General features: G+C 38.7%; 2 protein-coding genes across 3 annotated transcripts; both read right to left on the bottom strand.

Moving 5' to 3' along the window:
• Nucleotides 1–398: 398 nt before the first annotated feature.
• Nucleotides 399–2,129, bottom strand: LOC109178004 (alkane hydroxylase MAH1-like). Its single transcript, XM_019327493.1, has 2 exons — nucleotides 1,654–2,129; nucleotides 399–1,583 (listed from the first exon to the last, which is right to left on the bottom strand). Exons 1-2 carry the CDS (start codon nucleotides 2,104–2,106, stop codon nucleotides 480–482), a joined length of 1,557 nt encoding a protein of 518 aa, XP_019183038.1. The 5' UTR covers nucleotides 2,107–2,129; the 3' UTR covers nucleotides 399–479.
• A 4,108-nt stretch (nucleotides 2,130–6,237) lies between these two features.
• LOC109178345 (alkane hydroxylase MAH1-like) lies at nucleotides 6,238–8,245 on the bottom strand. 2 transcript variants are annotated; one of them, XM_019327988.1, is made up of 2 exons: nucleotides 7,262–8,245; nucleotides 6,238–7,225 (listed from the first exon to the last, which is right to left on the bottom strand). In XM_019327988.1, the coding sequence occupies exons 1-2, from the start codon at nucleotides 8,074–8,076 to the stop codon at nucleotides 6,469–6,471; spliced, it is 1,572 nt and encodes a 523-aa protein (XP_019183533.1). In that variant the 5' UTR covers nucleotides 8,077–8,245; the 3' UTR covers nucleotides 6,238–6,468. The 2 variants fall into 2 exon arrangements, with proteins under 2 accessions (XP_019183533.1, XP_019183532.1); XM_019327987.1 differs by having other exon boundaries at nucleotides 6,238–8,239.
• Nucleotides 8,246–23,557: the final 15,312 nt, after the last annotated feature.

Here is a 23,557-nt window from a genome sequence, read left to right as displayed (position 1 = left end):
GTTACCAAATGAAATTGTATATATAATTGCATTGCATGCTTAACTATTGTACGTGTTGTATCGGATTGACAGAAATTGCATATATGTAGGACCGACGCAATAGCAATATAATAACGTATATGTGCTACGTTGTATATATATGTCGTTACCCTTTCCAATTGCGATGCCGTGATATCATACGGTCGTACGTGGAACTAACTTATGGAATATTAATTGATCACGCATGCTTGCATTGCATTATATTGCATTTTCAAATTTCAAGATAGCTAGCTAGCTAGGAACAGCACAGTTACAATTTGAGTACAAATATAATTAAAGATGGAGCATTGTAAATTCTTATTGTTATTGCAGTAAATATATATATATATATATATGACAGCCCAGGTCCGCTTTATTTCTTGCTAGCTAGCTATGTAGGCAATGCAAGCTTAGCTTGCTTACTGTGGGGACTGGATTTATCGAACATGATTGTGGTGAGGTTAGGCTGCAGTAGTATTTCGTTTGGTAAGTTTGAGTTTTAAGCCATGCTTAGCTTGAATGACGACTGAATCACTGGGAGAAATTGAATGAGAATCCTGGTGCAGTTGGAAGTGATAACGTTGTAGGATGGTTGCAGCAACCATTTTCATCTGAATGAAAGCCATGTCTTTACCTAAACAAGTCCTGGCTCCAGCGTTGAATGCCGGAAACTTGTAGGAAGGCTCGTGTTTGATTCTTCCTCTGCTGGAAATCCACCTCTCTGGCTTGAATTCCATGCAATCTTCGCCCCATATTTCACTCATCCTTCCGGTGGAATAAAATGAGAGTAAGATTCTGGTGTTGGGCTTGAGGCGATGGCCACTTGGGAGGACGTCCATCTCCGCTGACACTTTGTGCTCAATTGCCACCGGCGGGAATAGCCTCAGGGCTTCACACAGTGCACCGTGCAGATACACTAACTTCTGGCATTCTTGTGCCTTGAAAAACAACAAAAACTTGTGTTCAATTATCTCGTCCCGGATCCGTGCCTGAACCGATGGGTTGTGGGCAAGCAGGTAGAAGAGCCAAGTGAGAGTTGAGCTGGTTGTATCTCTCCCTGCAAACATTATATTCAAGAAAGTATCCCTCAAAAACTTCACCAGTGAACCATTAGTAGTCAGCACCGTCTGTAGTTGTTCCTTGTTGTGGTCGTATGTTTTTACGTAAGCGGTGAACAAGCTTAAGTCCTCCTCCGACTCAGCTGATAGCCATGGGTGAGTATTATTATTTTGATTTTGTTGGCGTAGTGTAATGGCGTGGTATATGAATTCATCCAAATCCCGGGAAGCTTGAATAAGCTTCTTCTCTTTACCAATCCCCAGCCATCTCTGTAATTTCCAGAAACTCTGGGGAATTATATTCCTGTACAAAAGGGCGTCCACCATAGGATTGAAGGCCTTCTCGCACGGAACATACGGCAAGTCAACGCAGAGGCTTCCCGGGTCATGGTCCAAAACCAGCTTAGAGATTGAGTCGAACGTGAAACGTTGGAATATGTCTTGCAAATCAAACTCTACTCTCTGCTCTGCAAAACAATCAAGAACCGGCAACAACCCTTTCTCTACCTGCACTTACACGTTACGTTAGTTCATGCTGCACTGCTATATACTAATACATACACATATACATATATACCTTGTGCCAAACATTGGTCTCTAACAAGGTGTGGAAGTGGGGATGATTGAAGAAGGAGAGGGTGGTTTTACGGTGAAGCTCCCACAAAAAGGAATCGACGTTGAAAATGCCGTCTCCCAAAACATCAAATATTTCTCGAAACTCAGGTCCTTTGGGATAGTTGGAGAAGTTTCGGCTGAGGATATGGTGGATGTTAGCAGGGTCGCAGGTAATGAGCATGTCCAAGCTACCCGACACAAGTCCTTTAAACTCAAATGTCCCTCCACTCTCTTTCAAAAAATCATTGAAAAATTCATGAATCCGGTAAGCATTGTGAATCAGCGCCGGCAACATTCCCACCACTGCCCACTTCCTTGGAATTCTTTTCCTCCCACCTTTCATGCTCCGAATATAACAAAAACTAAATATCAGGAAGGCCACCATCGCTACACCACACCTCCAATATTCTTTCATTTTGATTATATATGTATTGAGTTTTATACATCATATACTCATATCTATTATCTTATATAGATATATATGATTTGAGTTGGATGGACCGATGGAGAAAGCTAATTTAATGGCGACATCTCATCTGATCTCTTAATTATTTGTGTCCATCACATTGTGAAAAGTGGTAGCCCAACTTTTCCCTTTTTGGAGTGACCGGACAAAGAGCTGAGCTACTGATGAGGGCTGAGGCTCAACACATGCAACTAATTAATTATCATGCCTATACTGCTAGCTAGCTGTACAACGTACCATACTATATTTCGTGTTCTTTAAAATCACGATACCAATGTCATGGATGGTTGCCCTTGCCCATTAAATATAACTCACACAAACTGAAAATTTTGTCGGGGACTGGATGCGTGGCTACCAATATATACAAGTGTTATCTATTCACACCACATACTCTTTTTTTTTTTTAATTTGTTAGGTATTATTCTTCCAAAAGGCTGAACCCCAACCCTAAAATTGTTAGGTATTATTAAGTGTATATACGTACATATACATTAAAATATTTTAAAATTGACACTACTAAAATTAATACTTTTAGATGAATATATAATTAAACTTTAAAATTATAATTCTCTAAATATAATTATACAAAAATTAATATTTAAATAAAAAAAATTAAAATCGCAATTTTTACATAATTTTATCTTCTAGCCCTCTTGCACAATTGCAACAGAAAAAAATAGATTAAAAATCACTCATTGAACTTTTCTCTCCAAGTAATCTTACTTTATGCTAATCTCTACAAATCTATAGAAGTCTAATTGCCTAATTGCCTAATGTTACCAATTTTTAATGAATTACAAATTTTAAATATTTTTCTAATATTTTTTATGGTTTGTATTAAGCGAAGTTACGTTAAAAACATTAGTTTCTTGAATCTTAATAGGATTACAATTTACAAGCCACAAGCAACGTACAAATCAAAGTTTGAAGAAATTTAAAGATCTATTTTTTGGGAAGATGTGAATGTTAGTGCATAGTGTGCTATCAATTCATCTAGATAGGGATTGAGAATTTGGATTATTGTGACTATGAATTTCTTATTTTCTTGTTTTCCCACGAAGAAGTCAATTTCTTATTTGAAATTATTGGAAGATGTATAATTAGTTAGACATGCATCATTTTTTATCCATGAGGTGGTACAATTAATAATAATTAATTTTAATAATAAATTTTATAAAAAATTGAAAAAAATTAAATAAAAAATAAAATAAAATCGTTTTTATTTTTTAAAATTTTTTTTAAAATAAAAATTTATTATTAAAATTTATTAAAAATGATTTAAAATTTATTAAAAATGCCAACTCAGTTGCCACGTAAGCAAATAACCTGCTAAAATTGAGGGTAACCTGCTATCAGGTGAAATTGCACATTTTTAGAGTGTTCAGTGGTCTAATTGCACTTTTTTTTTTTTTCGTTCAGTGGCCTAATTACATTTTCAGGTTACGTTCAGTGGCCAATTTGAACCTTATTCCTATATTTAATTTCGTGTTCAATTGAAGATATACATTTTTTGTGTGTCGTAATATTCATGATTCTTTAATTTACAAGGTAGTATTTTTCATATACTTTTTCAAAAAATTTCAGTCCAAAGAATCTAAATCCTCACTTTGTCCAACATATGACTACCCATTTAAAATGGTAACCGGAATGTCATTACATTATATGGAAGTTGGTATTGAAGATAGACATTTATCTCAACACACATAGTACTTTATATTTGTGTATTATGTGAATTAAAAATTGAAGAATATCTCCATTTATAATCTAGCTATCTAGGTGATTAAACCCTGGCCAATTATTTATTTTGTTATTATATATATATATATATATATATATATATATATATATATATATATATATATATAACCCCATATAGAATCCGGATCAGGTGAGGACGTGAGGACTAATCTTGTGCGTTTGTTTTTTTATTTGGATGGTCCAGATTTGAGTTCTTGAGATGACATGGATTGATCTTTTTTGTTAAAGTGGGATAATAGTGTCTTTTTCTATTTTTTTTTAAGTGTGAACGCATGTATAATCCTTGGCCAAATTGGTTTCCTATTTTCTTGGATCATCACCGTTGCAATTTGGAGCCGCGATTTCTTCATCATTGATTGAGTGTTCGCCCTTGCAAACTAATAAGTATTTTTTATTTTTTTCGCTTGTTCTTTTGAGTATAATATTGTCTATATTTGGATTGTCGTGTATATGTATAAATGCCTGGGTAGTACGATTGTGCATTCGTGTGTGATGATTGTGCAACCTAGTGTTGTAAGTTGTGCACTATAGGCTAGGGAGTTGTGCATTATAGCACATAGTTCAATGCATCGTAGAACATTTGATGGTCAGTGTATGATTTTTTGGCGGGGTTTGAATGCACAACAATGAAGTTATTGATGCACAACACTCAGTATAGGAATGCACAACATTTTGTATAGGAATGCACATCTTTTAGTAAGACTGATTTACCCTAAATTTATATATTTTAATATTTTAAAGGGATTTGTTTTCTTAATCCGTGTGAGTTGTTTCTTTTAATCTCAATCATACATCATTTTGATTTAATGCTCTAGATTAGTCCTCACGTCCTCACCTAAGATTAGGTCCTCACCTGATCCGGACCCTATATATATATATATATATATATATATATATATATATATATATATATATATATATATATATATATATATATATATATATATATATATATGGCTTAATCTTGTGACGTCAAACATAGTATTAGTCTATCATGGCGTAATGGATAGATATTTTATCATGCATTATTGAAGGAATCATATGAAACGATAATAATATAATGAATAGATATTGTATAGTTACGTTGCTTGTCTGGGAGTGATATATGAAAGTGAGATAACCGTAGAGCATTATTTGTAGTTATTAAAGATAAAACAATGAAGGAATGGACAGATATCCTATATCGTTGTCCATGCCATGCTATGCACCAAATCGGCTGCTTTATCATATATATATATATATAGACAAGGTAAAATAAGTTGACATCTTCTAGTATATAATTTTATCACATTCAAGAAATTACTATAAACAAATTAAACAAGCTTCTTATTTGTCTAATTGATTAACCAGCTCAAACCAGATATGTTAATAGATAGTCTGACCAATTCAACTGGAGATGTATGGTATGTCCCAGCACAATCTTCGCCCAAAATAAATGACCTGGTAGATGGAGCACTATTCTTGTATAATAAGCTCACGAATTTAATAATTATTATCAAAATCCTATCAGTTGAGTCCGTCACACAAGACTTTTAATTTTTAATGCAGTTTACCTCTCCTCTGTGTGATTTACCGACTATTACATACAAAGAAATATGATATGATTTACTTAATGCACACTCTCATGTAATGACTGCAACTTTTTTTGTAGTCTGAAAAAATGTCATTTGTATAAAATCAAATATAGAAAAATATCTCTACCTATTTATAGGCCACTGATAAAAAAAAAAAATCTTATCACCAATTATTTATCTTGACATTATATATAGAATATATTGTTTAGTCAAGTCAATTATAGTACATTAAGTAGTTACTGTGGGGACTCGAAAATGAAATGTCATGCAGTATTTCATTTACTAAATTTGACTTTTAAAAAAATGCCATTCTTAGCTTGAATGATGATTGAATAATCACAGCTGAATATGCCTAAATTTGATGGGAATCCGGCCTGACCACCATTTGAAAGTGATAACGATGCAAGATGCATGATTGCAGTTATTCAATCATCATGATTATATTGCTCCAACAATCATGCATGAATGAGAGGTCATATGATCATTCCAAAGGCATTAACGTTATTAAATGAAGTTGTATAATTTTTTCTTTCAAAAAATTGAATCCCCAACCCTAAGGGCTTATATAATTTTGAGTGATAAAAAGTGCATGCATGTAGGAAGCAAGAAGATATATATACGTGTGAACGAACCAGCGGTACTATTCGGTGAATGCTTCCGCACCAATATAATAACTAGCGTACATGCATTATATATATATCTCGTTGCATGCCCTTTCCAATTGCCACAGTATATATACACAATAATATACATATATATGCCTAGCTAGCTTATAGAATGTAAATTGATGAAATTATAATGGGTAGGAACTGTTACAATATGAGCAGATACTACTACTACTGTGTAAACAAATAATAAATTAAGCATTTGGAATTATTGTAGCAGTAAATATGCTTTATTTCCAGAGTGTAAACTTAGCTTACCTTATATTACTGCTGAGCGTGGGGACTCGAACGAACGAACATATACAGACAAAGTGTCATGCAGTATTTCGTTTGGTAAATTTGACTTTCAAGCCATGTTTAGCTTGAATGATGATTGAATCACTGGGAGAAACTGAATGAGAATCCACCACTTGAAACTCATAATGGTGTAAGATGATTGCAGCAATCATTTTCATCTGAACCAAACCCATTTCTTTACCTAAACAAGTCCTGGGTCCGGCGTTGAATGCCGGAAACTTGTAGGAAGGCTCGTGCTTGATTCTCCCTTTGCTTGAAATCCACCTCTCTGGCTTGAACTCCATGCAATCTTCGCCCCATATTGAATCCATCCTTCCTGATGAATAGAATGAGAGTATCATTCTGGTGTTGGGCTTGACCAGATGCCCACTAGGGAGGACGTCCATCCCTGCCGACACCTTATGCTCAATGGCCACAGGTGGGAACAGTCTCAGGGATTCACACAGTGCACCGTGCAGATACACTAATTTCTGGCATTCTTCTACCTTCAAAAACAACAACTTTTTATCTTGTTTCTGCAGAAGATGAAGATTCAATTTGTTTTCAATCTCATCTCGGATGTTTGCCTGAGCCAAGGGATTTTGGGCGAGCAGGAAGAAAAGCCAAGTGAGAGTTGAGCTGGTTGTATCTCTCCCTGCAAACATTAAACTTAAGAAAGTGTCCCTCAGAAACTTCACTAGTGAAGAACCAGTACTAGTAGTGAGTTGCTCCTGCTGCTTGTATGCTTGTACGTAAGCGGTGAACAAGCTAAAGTCTTCCGAGTTGTCATTATTAATATTTGTGCTCGCCATCATCATCATCATCAGCTCCTCTTGGCGGAGGCGTTGTTTATTAATGCAGGAGTATATATATTGATCAAAAGCCCGGCACGCCTGAATAAGCTTCTTCTCTTTGCCAATCCCCAGCCATTTCTGTAACCTCCAGCAGCTCTCCGGAAGTATATGCCTGTACAGAAGGGCGTCCACCATAGGATTGAAGGCCTTCTCGCATGGAATATATGGCAAGCCAAGGGAGAGGCTTCCAGGGTCATGGTGGAGGACGAGCTTAGAGATGGTGTCAAAGGTGAAGCGCTGGAAAACGTCTTGCAAATCAAACTGGGCTTCCTGTTCCGCAAAAGAATCCAGAAGCGGCAACAACCCATTCTGAACCTTGTGCCACACATTAGTCTCTAGCAAGGTGTGGAAGTGGGCATGATTGAAGAAGGAGAGGGTGGTTTTACGGTGAAACTCCCACAACTGGGAATCCACATTGAAAATGCCGTCCCCCAAAACATCAAATATTTGTCGAAACTGAGGGCCTTTTGGATAGTTGGAGAAGTTCCGGCTGAGGATGTGGTGGATGTTAGCAGGGTCGCAGGTAATAAGCATGTCCAAGTTACCCAACACAGGTCCTTTAAACTCAAATGTCCCTCCGCTCTCTTTCAGAATATCAGTGACAAATTGGTGCAGTCGGTGAGCGTTGTATAGAAGCCCGGGCAACATTCCCACTACTGCCCACTTCCTTGGAATCGCCGACCGGCTGCTGCTTTCCATCTTCATCTTCATATAACAAAAACAACCCAAGAAGCTAAATATCATAAATAATAATAATAATAATAATAATGCGGCACTTGCCATCGTGATCATATCGGAGATTGAGTAAAACAGCTATATGGAATTATAATACTGCATATATGCAATTTGTTTAACTTGCTGGATCAGCTGGTTTATATCGGCCTGTTGATGATAAGTAGGCCAGCTAGTTAGGCTGGATAGGATGGGATCGAGTTGATTAATAATTATATTAAAGACGTACAAGGAACGGAACAGCTAGCTTGTCATCCTGACTTGACATCCCGTGACTTAATGAATTGTTTTCGCTGTGGAGCCGACCCAGGCAGTCCGTGTCAAGTGGTGAGAGGAACCAACCTTGATCCAGGCTCAACTGCACATAATAAAACTCAGTACACACACATTTATGTCATGCGCGCATTATTATTATTTCCTGTTGGATTTTATTTTGGTTTCATTCATGCATGCTGATGGATACCCGACTTAAGAATCCGGTTGGACCACCTAAACCCCTCCATAAACTCTAATGGCATGTTTGTTTCATAGAATAGGTCAGGAATTGAGTGGCATTCCTTGGTATATAAAATACTCATACATACATGGTTATATGGATCCCAACTTGTTTCTCCCATGTGGAATAGTGGCAGCAAAAGAGAGACAGCCAAAGGGTTTGAACTGACCATAATCAACCTCCTTTCCAAAGAGTCTTTGAAAAGGAGTCCATCCATCAAGAACATCAGTTGGTAACCTGTTGATCACAAAGGAAGAATGCAAAATACAATGGCCCCAAAAATCATCAGACACTCCAGATTGGAACTTTAGAGATCTGGCCATACTTAGAATGTGTTGATGCTTTCTCTCTGCCACCCCATTCTGCTGGGGTGTATAGGCACAAGTCCTTTGATGTATTATCCCTTTCTCATTAAAGAAGGAAGCCATCATAAGTTCCCCTCCATTATCTGATCTAACCATCTTAATTCTTGTAGCAAACTGAGTATAGACAAGATTGTAAAAATTCTGAAATATGCCTTTTGCTTCTAATTTGTGTCTCATTAGGTGCAGCCATGTGAACCTACTGATAAGTGCATTTATGTCAATATTTTTACCCCTTGTATAGACATATTTTGTGTGACAAACACTTTGATTTTATGCAAAGAAGTGTCTTAATTCCTTTGTTTATATCTTTTGATGCATAGTGTAGAGTGCAGGCAATTGTGTGCTTTTGAGGTATTTTGGATGAATTTGGAGTCAATGAGAGCCAACTATGAAGCTATGGAGATGGATGCAAAACTTCCAAAGGAGTCTAGGGTGGTTCTTTCAATGGTCTTGGTCATGTGGGCAAACCAAAGCAAAAGAGAAGCAAGCGACCATGCAATTGCAATTCCCGACCTGCACGTTGACGTCATGGTTTTTGGACCATATCTCAAGCTAAAAACATCCAAATTACATGATTCTTGTCACATTGCAAAGAAGACTCAAAGGACTACAACTCATATTCAGATATCAAAGCCTAAAAAGGAAGCCACAGTGGTCAAAATCATCCTTGAAGTTGAAGTTCCGAACTTACAGATTTCACCCGAAACTGACCACTGTTTGGTAATTTGATCATATCTCGGCCTAGGATTGTCCAAATTAAGTGATTCTTGCACCATTTGAAAGAAGACTCGAAGATCTACAACTTTCATGAAGACACCGAAGCCTAATTCTGAAGAAAAAAGGGTCAAAATTAGCCTGCAAGTCGAAGTTCTGTTGCAGATCAGCGCTCGACGCGTCGAGAATTACTCTCGACGCGTCGAATCCTGGCAGAATGTTTCTGTAATTTCTCCACGCGTCGAGAATTACTCTCGACGCGTCGAATCCTGGCAGAATGTTTCTGTAATTTCTCCACGCGTCGAGAATTACGCTCCACGCGTCGAGCAGCCCATCTCTGTTTCTTTTGACTGCGTTATAACTCATTTTTTGGAGAGAGGAGTGAGGTTAGAACCCTAGATAGCAAGAACTCGTTTTCCTTTCATTTCCTTAGCTTAGATTAGTCTAGTATTTCATCTCTAACTCTTCTACAAAGCTTGTAATCATGGATTGGAGTGAGATTCAACCACAAAATCTTCATCTTCAATAGAGAAGCTTCTTACTCTTCTTCTTAAGCTTTTGTGCAATGTTTATGATATTTTCTTGTACTTTGTTGTTATTTATGCTTATGAAGTGTGAGTAGTTCGTTTTTGGGCTTGGATTAGGGTGATATTGCCAACCTAGATGCTAAATAGGTGATTATTGCATAAGGGGGAAGAACCCTAACCTAGAGTTCATTTGTTTGAGTTGGTTTTATGTTGAATCTTGCTAATATTTGGTACGTAACTCTTATTAGCTTGCTTTTGGATAGTTCTTCTCCACAATGAAGGTTGGGTGAAGAACTTAAGCCTCTCCTTTCTCAAACCCCATTTTCTTTCTATGAAAATAGGGAAGAATTGGGGGCCTAAATGCTTATGTGCTTTAAGAGCTAGGAATTGATACACCATGAAAGTGGGGCAATCCTTGCTCTAATCCTTGTTCTTTAGCTTATGAAAATGGCTTTAAGCTAGGATTTTCTTGTGCATTGCCTTAATGTTCATTTGGTTGATGTTCTTCCCCTAATCCTTAAGTTGTTAAAGCATCTAGAAGGCAACATCCCCTAATTTGAGCCCATCTTTTATCATTGTGATTACTTGTGTTTAAATTGCATTGTCTTAACTAGATTTTTAGCCTTTAATTGTTGACATTACCCAACCATGAATTTGAATTTGCTTGGATTCTTGTGGGTTCCAATACTTTGGTGCCTAGAATTTTAGTTGTCACGCAAGTACGTGCCATAGTCCCAATCCCTTGCGGAACGATAATTTACACCCGTTTACTCACCATCTCTTTCCCGTACATCAACTTTTTGGCGCCGTTGCCGGGGATTGGTTTATTTGGTTGTATTGTGTGATTGCTTTGTCTTTCTAGCATTAGAGTTAGTGAACTCTAAGGAGATCAAGTTTTTATTTTCCTTTGTTCGTTTGTTTTAAATTGTGACTAAGTGCTTCCAAAGTTGTCTTTGCTTGAGTTTGGTTGTAGGTACTCCTCTTGGTGCATGCAAACTAGGTCTAAAGGAAGCCAAGACCTTCACCCTTTCAATCAAGAACTCTCTAGGGAGCTAAGGAGACAAAGAAGAGACTTGCTCGGTTGGTTGAAGGAGTTTGGATCATTGGAGATAAACATGGAAACGGGTGACACTAGCAATCCCGGTCAAATCTCTCCCAATGATACAAGCACCCAACATAGCCCGAGACAAGGGGAATTCAATGAAGCTCATGTTAATGTCTCTCAAGTGCCAATTGCTCCCGTTCAAATACCGGCACAAAACTTCATGGCAAATCCTAATGTCAATCCTTATGTTGGAGGAGGAATGGGGTTTCCACAAGCTCAATACCCATTTTATCCTAACATGAATCAAGGGGGCATTCCTCAAGGGTATGGGCAACCTCAACAACAACAAGGCCAAGGGGTTGGTATGCAAAATCTTCTTCATCAAATGAACCCCAACTTTGCCAATCCTATGTTCAACATGCCTCAAAACTTTCCACAAGGAGTTCCTCCTATTTTCTATCAAGGTGTTCCACAAAGGCAACCCATGGCGGCCCATCTAGCTCCGGAGTTTGAAGAAGAGGATTGCATTGTTTACCCGGGGGTGGATGCCAACAATTTTGAACTCAAGACTTCTCTTATCCAAATGGTTCAAGCCAATCAATTTGGAGGTTCAAGGGTTGAGGATCCTAAGGCTCATGTTGTTCACTTTGATCGGATTTGCCAAACAATCAAGATGAATGGGATTCCTAGTGATGCAATCAAGTTGAGGCTATTCCCTTTTTCATTGAGAGACCAAGCATTGAGTTGGCTCAATTCCTTTCCGGCCAACCACTTTACAACTTGGGAACAACTTTACAAGGCCTTCATGCAAGAGTATTGCCCTCCTTCCAAGGCTGCCAAATTGAAGAAGCAAATTCAAAATTTCCAACAATTTGGAAATGAGAATTTGTATGAAGCTTGGAAAAGATTTAAGGAGTTGAGAAGACAATGTCCAAAGAATTTGCTAACTCCGGGGGATTTCATCTCATCCTTTTATGAGGGATTGTTGGATAGCTCAAAAACCATTCTTGACACATCTTCATTTGGAGGCATTTTTATTGATATGGGTCCGGAGTATGGTGAACAATTGATTGAGAGGATCACTTCCAACACGGCATATTGGTATAATGAAAGAAGTGACCCACCCAAGAAAGAAAAAAATGCCGGGATGTTTGAGGTTGAAGAAAAGATGGCCATGCAAGCTCAATTGGATTCAATTCAACACATGCTCAAGAATATGATGCAAGCTCCAAAGCAAGATGTGCAAGCGGTGACTCAAACTCCTCCTCAAGCATCCTACATGTCTACTCCTTATTCCTTGCCACAAGCTACTTACATTTCTCCCGGTTCTCAAAGCATGGCAATGGTAGCTTGTTGTGCTATATGTGGTGGAGCTCATGCTTCTCAAGCTTGTCTATTGTTAGACCCTAGTGGCCAAGGATCTTTATCAAGCATGGAGCAAGTGGATATGATTGGGTATTCTAGACCCCAAAACCAAGGGCAAGGATATGGAAATTATGGCCAACAAGGAAGGAATCAATTTGGGTCTTCTTGGAATAACCAAGGTGCGCAAGGAAGAAATCCACCTCCGGGTTTTCAAGGAAATCAAGGAAATAGAGGTGGAAATCAATTGAATCAACAATGGAGAGGAAATCAAGGATATGGAAATAATCAAAATCAACAAGGATCCTCTCAACCTTCTCAAGATGTGGACATGAAGACATTAGTGAACATGATGATGTCTCAAATGTCTCAAATTAGCAAGTTGCAATCTCAAGTGGAGAATCTACAAACCCAAAATCAAGGAGGAGGCACTCAAGGATCTACACAAGCCTCATCTTCTAGTGGTAGACTTCCGGCTAACACCGAAAATCCTAGAAATCATGTCAACGCCATCACCACTAGAAGTGGAAAATCTTTGAAAGATCCACCCTTTCCTTCTAATGATCTTACAATTGAAGAAGATGTTGAGAAAGATGAAGATGAGGAAAGGCCAAATGAAGAGGGAATTGAAAAAATTCTTGAAAGTGAAAATGATGATGAAGCTCTATTTCAAAGAAACAAGTCAAAAGGGAAGGAGCCAATTCAAGAAGGAAACAACTCAAGTAAGAAGAATGTGAACAAGGGCAAGCAAATAGATGACTCGGTGATTCCTTGCAACTTGTTGCCATTTCCACAAAGGTTGTGGAAAACAAAAGAAACCGAGAGAGAAAACAAGTTTAAAACAATGCTTGATAAGTTGGAGATTTCTATGCCCTTTGTGGAAGCCATTACTCAAATACCTTCATACAAAAAATTCTTGAAGGATATTTTGAGTAACAAGAAGAGATTGGAGAAGAGTGCGGTGGTGGACCTTAGTGAGGGAGCTTTGACATGTGCCGTTCTCCAAAAGAATTTGCCTCCTAAGTTGAAAGATCCGGGAAGCTTTTCTATCCCTTGCATTGTTGGAGGGTTTGTGGTGAGCCGTGCTTTATGTGATCTTGGGGCTAGTGTAAGCCTTATGCCCTACTCTCTATGCAAGAGGCTCAATCTTGGAGAGCCCAAGCCCACTACCATGACACTCCAAATGGCGGATCGTTCCATCAAGCGCCCGGTGGGAGTACTTGAAGATATCCCGGTCATGATTGATCAATACTACATTCCGGGAGATTTCGTGATTCTTGACATAGAGGAGGATACCAAGGTTCCAATAATCCTTGGTAGGCCATTTCTAGCCACCGCCGGGGCAATCATAGATGTCAAAAGAGGGAAGCTTGTGATGGAGGTAGCCGACCATAAAATTGAGTTTGACATCTTCAAGATGGCCAAACACCAACCTTCTTACATCGATGAGTGCAACATGGTGGAAGCCATAGAAGAATGTGTTGGAGAGGTGCTTGGGATTGGGGGAGATAACCAAGGAGGCTCTCTTGTGGGAAATTTCTTTGAAAAGTTGGGAGAGTGTACCCAAATCAAGGTGGACCTTGGCATGCAAGAGTGGAGAAGCAACTTTGAAAACATGACGGGAGCTCTTGCCATTCTTGAATCCCTTGGAGAGGAGCATGCCCCAAAGGTAGAATTAAAACCTTTACCTCCAAATCTCCGGTATGCTTTTCTTGGCTCTAACTCTACTTACCCGGTGATTATTAATTCTTCTTTGCACAATGATGAAATTGATAAATTGCTTAATGTGCTTAGAAAACATAGGAGGGTAATTGGGTACACAATTGGGGATTTGATTGGCATTGATCCTAAGTATTGCATGCATAGAATCTATTTAGAGGACAATGCCAAGCCCATTGTGGAGCCCCTTAGGAGATTGAATCCTAACTTGAAAGATGTGGTAAAGAAAGAGATTTTAAAGTTGCTTGAGGCCGACATTATATACCCTATTTCGGATAGCAAGTGGGTTAGTCCCATACATGTTGTTCCGAAAAAGGGCGGTATAACGGTCATTGAAAATGAGAATAATGAGTTGATTCCTACTAGACTTGTTACCGGGCACCGAATGTGCATTGATTATAGAAAATTGAACAAGTCTACTAGGAAGGATCACTACCCCCTCCCATTTATTGACCAATTGCTTGAAAGAATGTCCAAAAACGAATATTTTTGCTTCTTAGATGGATTTTCAGGATATTTTCAGATTTCTATCCACCCCGAGGATCAAGAGATGACCACGTTCACATGCCAATATGGCACCTTTGCCTTTAAAAGGATGTCATTTGGTTTGTGTAACGCGCCGGCCACTTTCCAAAGATGCATGATGGCTATTTTCTCCGAGTTGGTGGAGGAGATCATGGAGGTGTTCATGGATGACTTCTCCGTTTATGGGAAGTCATTTGATGAATGTTTAATCAATCTTGACAAAGTTTTGTGTAGGTGCCAAGAGGTGAATCTCGTGCTAAATTGGGAGAAGTGCCATTTCATGGCAACCGAAGGAATAGTTCTTGGGCACAAGGTCTCGGCAAGAGGAATTGAGGTGGACCCGGCAAAGATAGAAGTCATATTAAAATTGCCACCGCCGGCCACCGTTAAGGGAGTGAGGAGTTTTCTTGGGCATGCCGGGTTCTATAGAAGATTCATAAAAGACTTTTCCAAGCTTGCAAAGCCCCTTACTCATTTGCTTGCCAAAGATGTGAATTTTGACTTTGATGAGTCTTGCCTTGTAGCGTTTGACAAGTTGAAGGAGGCTCTATGCCATGCTCCCATCATTCAACCCCCCGATTGGAGTTTACCGTTTGAGTTAATGTGTGATGCAAGTGACTATGCGGTTGGGGCGGTGTTGTGCCAAAAGAGGAACCGAAGCTACCATGTGATCCACTATGCAAGCCATACGCTTGATGAAGCCCAAGTGAATTATGCAACAACCGAGAAGGAGCTTCTAGCGGTGGTGTTTGCCATGGACAAATTTCGATCTTATCTCATGGGAAGCAAGGTGATAGTTCACACCGATCATGCGGCTTTGAAGTACTTGTTCCAAAAGAAAGATGCCAAGCCAAGGTTGATCCGTTGGGTTCTTCTTCTTCAAGAGTTTGATTTGGAAATAAGAGACAAAAAAGGCTCCGAGAATGTTGTGGCAGACCACCTTTCAAGACTTGAAGGGCACAAGGAAAATGAGTTGCCCATTGATGACTCATTCAAGGGAGAAACACTTTTCATTTTGAGTGAATTAGGAAGAAATTATGTGCCTTGGTTCGCGGACATTGTGAATTACCTTGTGAGCGGGTACATCCCAAAGGATTTCAATTTCAACAAGAAAAAGAGATTTTTGCATGATGTGAGAGATTACTTTTGGGATGAGCCCCTATTGTTTAAGAGATGTGCCGATGGAATTGTGAGAAGGTGCATACCGGAGGAGGAATTTCTAAGTGTTTTGAGCCATTGCCACTCTTCACCATATGGAGGACACATGAGTGCCGACCGCACGGCTCTAAAAGTGCTACAATCCGGTTTATTTTGGCCTACTTTGTTTGCTACCGCTAGAGAATTTGTGCGTAAGTGTGACAATTGCCAAAGGACCGGCAACATTGGAAGAAGACATGAGATGCCTCAAAAGGGTATACTTGAAGTGGAGTTGTTTGATGTGTGGGGGATGGACTTCATGGGTCCGTTTCCTCCTTCTTTTGGGAATGAGTATATCCTTGTAGCGGTGGATTATGTGTCCAAGTGGGTAGAAGCAATTGCAACTCCGAGGAATGACTCAAAGACCGTGCTCAAGTTTGTCAAGAAGAATATATTCTCCCGGTTTGGCATGCCAAGAGCTTTCATAACCGACAATGGCACACATTTTTGCAACAAGCTTTTGGAGAAACTTCTTCTCAAATATGGTATTCATCACCGGCTCTCTACGCCCTACCATTCACAAACTTGTGGGCAAGTAGAGTTGGCCAATAGGGAAATCAAATCTATTCTTGAAAAGGTGGTGAGTCCAACAAGAAAGGATTGGTCTTTGAAGCTAGATGATGCACTATGGGCCCTAAGGACCGCATTCAAGACTCCTATTGGTGTTTCCCCGTTTAAACTTGTGTTCGGGAAGTCATGTCATTTGCCGGTTGAGTATGAACACAAGGCATATTGGGCAGTTTCAAGGTTGAATTTGGATGAGAACTCGGCAAGAGAGAAGAGGTTGTTACACTTGAATGAGCTTGAGGAGTTCCGGATGGATGCCTATGAGAATGCAAGGATCTACAAGGAAAGGACCAAGTATTTTCATGATAAGAGAATTTTGAGGAGGAACTTTGAACCGGGTGACCAAGTGCTACTATATAATTCAAGACTCAAGTTGTTTCCCGGTAAACTCAAGTCGAGGTGGTCGGGCCCTTTCCGGGTAGTGGAACATTACCCATCGGGCGCCGTTTCAATTGTGGCTAAGTCGGGAGATCCTTTTATGGTGAATGGGCAAAGGTTGAAGCTCTTCAATGAGCCGGAATTCAAAGAAAAGGAGGCTAATGTGGTTTGGGATCTCTTCTATCCCTCATATACTTGAACACCAAAGGTCAAGTCGAGCTAGCGACGTTAAACGTAGCGCTTCATGGGAGGCACCCCATGTTATCTTTCATTTTATAACACTTTACTTTCTTCTCTATTTTTCTTTACACTTTTATTTTTGATATATCATGCTCTCACTTGTGCTTATTGTGCTACCATTTCTCCCTTGTGCTTTATTTTCTTTTACATCGAGGACGATGTAATTTCTAAGTGTGGGGGGTGGACAAAATATTGGAGGGAAAATTTTGAAATTTTGAAACTTTTTGAAACCTTGCTTGGATGAGTCATTGTGCATAATGTTGGGTAAATTTCTCATCTTTGCTTGAAGTTGTGATCACTCCCTCTTTGTTGGTTTGTGGTTTGATTTGGTGGTGCTTGTTGCGATGCAATTTGTGATTGATGATTTGAGGTATAACACATGATTGATCTATTCTCTTGCCAATTGCCTTGTTAACCACTTAATAAATGAATAAATTTTTGATCTTGTGTGTTATGCTTTGCTAGTGAAGGCTTATGTGAGATTCCGGTCATGGTTGTTTTGCTAGAACTTGCCTCATTACTCTCCAAGTGAAGTCTAAGATTTGCATGTTTAGAAATGATTTAGGCCATTTTTGTTTAGCCTGAGCCTTTCAAGCCTACCCTTTACACATGTGTTTACCACTAGTTGTCCCCGTTGAGCCTTTTGTGTTTGTTTAATAAGTGCTAAGCACTTGTCCCTTCATTGTGATTGTTTTTCCTTGTGTTAACCCTCATCATTTAACCCTTAACCCCTAGCCAAAATATTTCCCTCCACCCTTGAGAGAATAGAGCATTTATTCTTTTTCTTTGAAGAGATCTTTATTGGAGCTTGTTTTGTTAGCAATCCTCTTGATAATTTTGTCTAAGTGTGGGGGTATTGGTTCATGGAACAAGTTTGTTTATTGTTTTGCAATGAAAGGAAAGAAAAGAAAAAAAAAATAATGATGAGAATATTGAAAAAAAAAAAGTCATGAAAAAAGAGATGAAATGAGAAAAATGAAAAGAAAAGGAAGAAGAATAAAAGTTTGAAGCTTGATTCTAGTTTGTTTTGAAAGTTGTACTCAACCCCCACTACTTTAGAGTGTTGCTTTATGTTCCATTGTAAATTGCTCCTTAGTTTATAAATGTCATATCTCTTCTAGCCTCAATTGTGAATAAATGTGAAGTTCTCTCCTTTGTTTATTTCCATACCCCTTCTTTGTTAACCATTCACCCTTAGCCCCATTACAAGCCTAATAAAGACCTATTTGATCTTAGCATGCAATCTTGGAGTTGAACTAGTGGGAGTATGAAGGGCAAGCCTATGGAATCTCATTCAAAGCCAAGTTTTGCATAATCTCAACTTAGTATTGTGCACACTTGATCCTCACACACTTTAATAATTTTGGTGCTTGGTTATTGGCTTGAGAATGGAACTTGTGTGGGATGCTAAAATGATTCTTGAAAGAAGTTGTGTTGTAGCAAGTCGGTTTGTGGATTGATAAGTTGTTCAAGTTGGGAGTGTGATCAATTTCATTGCTTGGATGGTAATTTGTCTTGACTTTGCTTGAGGACAAGCAAATGTTTAAGTGTGGGGGAGTTGATAAGTGCATTTATGTCAATATTTTTACCCCTTGTATAGACATATTTTGTGTGACAAACACTTTGATTTTATGCAAAGAAGTGTCTTAATTCCTTTGTTTATATCTTTTGATGCATAGTGTAGAGTGCAGGCAATTGTGTGCTTTTGAGGTATTTTGGATGAATTTGGAGTCAATGAGAGCCAACTATGAAGCTATGGAGATGGATGCAAAACTTCCAAAGGAGTCTAGGGTGGTTCTTTCAATGGTCTTGGTCATGTGGGCAAACCAAAGCAAAAGAGAAGCAAGCGACCATGCAATTGCAATTCCCGACCTGCACGTTGACGTCATGGTTTTTGGACCATATCTCAAGCTAAAAACATCCAAATTACATGATTCTTGTCACATTGCAAAGAAGACTCAAAGGACTACAACTCATATTCAGATATCAAAGCCTAAAAAGGAAGCCACAGTGGTCAAAATCATCCTTGAAGTTGAAGTTCCAAACTTACAGATTTCACCCGAAACTGACCACTGTTTGGTAATTTGATCATATCTCGGCCTAGGATTGTCCAAATTAAGTGATTCTTGCACCATTTGAAAGAAGACTCGAAGATCTACAACTTTCATGAAGACACCGAAGCCTAATTCTGAAGAAAAAAGGGTCAAAATTAGCCTGCAAGTCGAAGTTCTGTTGCAGATCAGCGCTCGACGCGTCGAGAATTACTCTCGACGCGTCGAATCCTGGCAGAATGTTTCTGTAATTTCTCCACGCGTCGAGAATTACTCTCGACGCGTCGAATCCTGGCAGAATGTTTCTGTAATTTCTCCACGCGTCGAGAATTACGCTCCACGCGTCGAGCAGCCCATCTCTGTTTCTTTTGACTGCGTTATAACTCATTTTTTGGAGAGAGGAGTGAGGTTAGAACCCTAGATAGCAAGAACTCGTTTTCCTTTCATTTCCTTAGCTTAGATTAGTCTAGTATTTCATCTCTAACTCTTCTACAAAGCTTGTAATCATGGATTGGAGTGAGATTCAACCACAAAATCTTCATCTTCAATAGAGAAGCTTCTTACTCTTCTTCTTAAGCTTTTGTGCAATGTTTATGATATTTTCTTGTACTTTGTTGTTATTTATGCTTATGAAGTGTGAGTAGTTCGTTTTTGGGCTTGGATTAGGGTGATATTGCCAACCTAGATGCTAAATAGGTGATTATTGCATAAGGGGGAAGAACCCTAACCTAGAGTTCATTTGTTTGAGTTGGTTTTATGTTGAATCTTGCTAATATTTGGTACGTAACTCTTATTAGCTTGCTTTTGGATAGTTCTTCTCCACAATGAAGGTTGGGTGAAGAACTTAAGCCTCTCCTTTCTCAAACCCCATTTTCTTTCTATGAAAATAGGGAAGAATTGGGGGCCTAAATGCTTATGTGCTTTAAGAGCTAGGAATTGATACACCATGAAAGTGGGGCAATCCTTGCTCTAATCCTTGTTCTTTAGCTTATGAAAATGGCTTTAAGCTAGGATTTTCTTGTGCATTGCCTTAATGTTCATTTGGTTGATGTTCTTCCCCTAATCCTTAAGTTGTTAAAGCATCTAGAAGGCAACATCCCCTAATTTGAGCCCATCTTTTATCATTGTGATTACTTGTGTTTAAATTGCATTGTCTTAACTAGATTTTTAGCCTTTAATTGTTGACATTACCCAACCATGAATTTGAATTTGCTTGGATTCTTGTGGGTTCCAATACTTTGGTGCCTAGAATTTTAGTTGTCACGCAAGTACGTGCCATAGTCCCAATCCCTTGCGGAACGATAATTTACACCCGTTTACTCACCATCTCTTTCCCGTACATCACCTACTGCAATCATCCACTATGGTTAAAAAATACTGTTCTCCCTTGAAGGATGGCACAACAAATGGACCCCAAACATCCAAATGCAACAAGTCAAAACAACATTCAGCTCTATTAATGCTAACAGGGAAGACAGATCTCTTGTGTTTAGCATAGTGGCAGGTATCACAAACAAAGTCAAGGGATTTAGAGGAGGGATCAAACTTTATTCCTTTTAACAACTGCACTTTATTAATTGGAAAGTGTCCTAACCTATCATGCCACAATTGTAAAGATAGGCTATTACAAGAAGTATTAGAATACTTGTTCTCAGTACATGGCTGCTTCTTCAAAGGAGGATCAGAAACCAGGTACAATCCACCCCTTTCTTTAGCAAAACCATCCATTCTCCCATGATGTCCCTGAATGGTGCAAGAATTAGATTTCATAATGATCTCATATCCTGATTGTCTTATCAACTTACTTGCAGATATAATGTTGAAAGTGAATGAGGGAATATAAAGGACATTTTCCAGTAATATATCCTTATGCAGTCTGACTTGTCCTACATGTGAGACACTCAAGGCCTCCCCATTTGGTAACCTGACATATATTCCATGGACAGTATTGCAGACTTCAAAATATTCTAATGAGCAAGTGATGTGATCAGTGGCACCTGAATCTAAAATCCATATATTGGAAGAAGTTAAAACACTGCTAACATGGAGATTAGTAATACACTTGCCTTCATTATGCTCCATGGAATTTCTGAATTCTGGCCTTAATCCAGAATTGTTAACTGTCAAAGCAGCATTAGTTGAGGGTTGATTTGGGCTCCCTTGATTCTGATTCTGTAAGAGAGACAACAGCCTTTGAAACTGGTCATTGGTGAGACCTATATCACCTACCTGGTTCACAGAAGTATTGTGAACCTGCTGAGTGTTTTGGGACACATTCTGAAATTGTTTGTTTTTGGATTTGTATCCTGCCACCCAACCAGGAGGGAATCCATGCTTCTTATAGCATCTCTCAATAGTATGTCCACTCTTCCCACAAAAAGTGCATTTAGGAACACTTTTTCCAGATCCATTCCCACTGTTGAACTTCTTACTGTTTAGAGCAGAAACAGCTACCACAGATTGGTCTTCAACACACTGATCCAGACTATTTTGAATGGCATTAGCTTGGACCAGATCACCATTCCTTTGATTGAGAGAATTTCTGAGTTTTCTCTCCATCTTAAGAGTCATATTTAGAACCTTTTCCATGGATGGAATAGGTTCCATAACCAGGATGCCTGATTTTATGCTATCATATTCTTCACTTAGTCCTTCCAGGAACCTTATTATTTGATCTTCCTCTTTCTGCTTCTGAATTTTCTTAATTATAGTACATGAACATTTAGGTGTGCATTCACAAGCAGGGATAGGTCTCATCGCATTCATCTGAACCCATAAAGCATTGCTCTTAGTAAAATACTCATTGATTGAGAGATTACCTTGTGAGCTTTTGAAGATCTCATTCTGTAACTCTGCAATCCTGTGTGAGTCAACTTGAGAATACCTCTTCCTGAGAGTATTCCAGATGTCCGATGCTTCTTCCAAGTACAATACTCCCTCCGCAATGGTGGAACTCAGAGATTTAAAAATCCATGAACACACTATATTGTTGCATCTTCTCCAAATAGTGTATCTCGGATCATTTTCCTCTGGCTTCAGGATAGATCCATCTACGAAACCAAACTTATTCTTGACCTCAAGAGCAATCTTCATAGATCTGCTCCATGAGGCATAATTGACTTCGGATAGTGGTGGTGAGACCAAAATTAAGTTCGGATTTTCTGTGATGTGCAGGTACCAAGGATCATCAAACTCATCTGCTGCACGCTGGACAGGTAGGTTCGGATTCACATTCGTCTGCATCGGATTCTGATTAGAAGAAGCTCCGGCTGTATTTTCGTTGCTGTTTTGGTTGTCCGTCATCACTACTGCGGCGTAACTCCGGTGCTCTGATACCATGTTGGATTAACTTGGATCATGATTGAAGAAGAGAAGGAAGGAATCCATTATTGAGATGAAGAAGAAGAAGATACAGTGCAGATTACTAAGCTAGCTAGAAGACTTATATGAAGAACAAAAGAAGATGGCAGTTATAACTGCCATCATGAGGAAAAGACAAAAAAAACCCCTAAGAAGACTGTTGAGGAGCTGAGCTGGCTTTTGTGTTGATTCATACACCCCATCCACTTCATCACTGACCATATGGATTATAAACATTCCATCAATATATACATATACATATATATATATATATATATATATATATATATATATATATATATATATATATATATACACACACACACACACACACTTTTATATATTTTTTATTTTATCTCTAATTAAATTTATTTCCTATTTCACTACCACCAATATCACCGCCACTGCCACCACCACCACCGCCATCATTGCTACCGCCACTACCACCATATATTTTTATAAGGGTATTATGTCTTTTAAAACATATTTCATTTCTATTTCTTAAACCAACCAAACACGGTAATATAATTCCTAAAGTCTATTCCTTCCGCGAACCAAACAATAGAATACAATTCCAATTATATTCCTTGCCTATTTCATTCATTAGCATTCCTGTTACCTCAAAATTCATTTCGTAAACTTACAACACGTTTGGTTCACGGAATGAATTTTGAGGTAATAGGAATGCTATTCCATAAGGAATGGAATAGGCAAGGAATAAAATAAGAATTGTATTCTATTGGGGCGGCGGTGGTGGTGAGGGCGGCGGCGGCGGCGGTGATGGTGGTGGTGGCGGCGACGGTGGTGAAATATGATAAATTTATATATAGGATAAAAAAATTAGGTTAAAGAAAGGGGTAAAAAAGAAAATAGAATCTAAAAGCTATTCCTGAGCGTTCAGTAATAGGCTAATACCAAGGGGGCCCTAGTAATAGCTATTACCATATTTGAGGTAATAGGCTATTACCAGGAATATTATTCTTGGTGATTGTAGC

The sequence above is a fragment of the Ipomoea nil genome, unplaced genomic scaffold, assembly GCF_001879475.1.
Source record: "Ipomoea nil cultivar Tokyo-kokei standard unplaced genomic scaffold, Asagao_1.1 scaffold0813, whole genome shotgun sequence".
NCBI lineage: Eukaryota > Viridiplantae > Streptophyta > Magnoliopsida > Solanales > Convolvulaceae > Ipomoea > Ipomoea nil.
This window is presented reverse-complemented; position numbering and strand designations above follow the sequence as displayed.

What these genes read in the sequence shown, in the direction of transcription:
- LOC109178004 (XM_019327493.1), bottom strand. Translation starts at nt 2,106, where the DNA reads ATGAAAGAATATTGGAGGTGTGGTGTAGCGATGGTGGCCTTCCTGATA. An exon ending in AGACCAATGTTTGGCACAAG is followed by an intron (nt 1,584 to 1,653) that starts GTATATATGTAT and finishes GTGTAAGTGCAG; the next exon opens with GTAGAGAAAGGGTTGTTGCC.
- LOC109178345 (XM_019327987.1), bottom strand. Translation starts at nt 8,076, where the DNA reads ATGATCACGATGGCAAGTGCCGCATTATTATTATTATTATTATTATTT.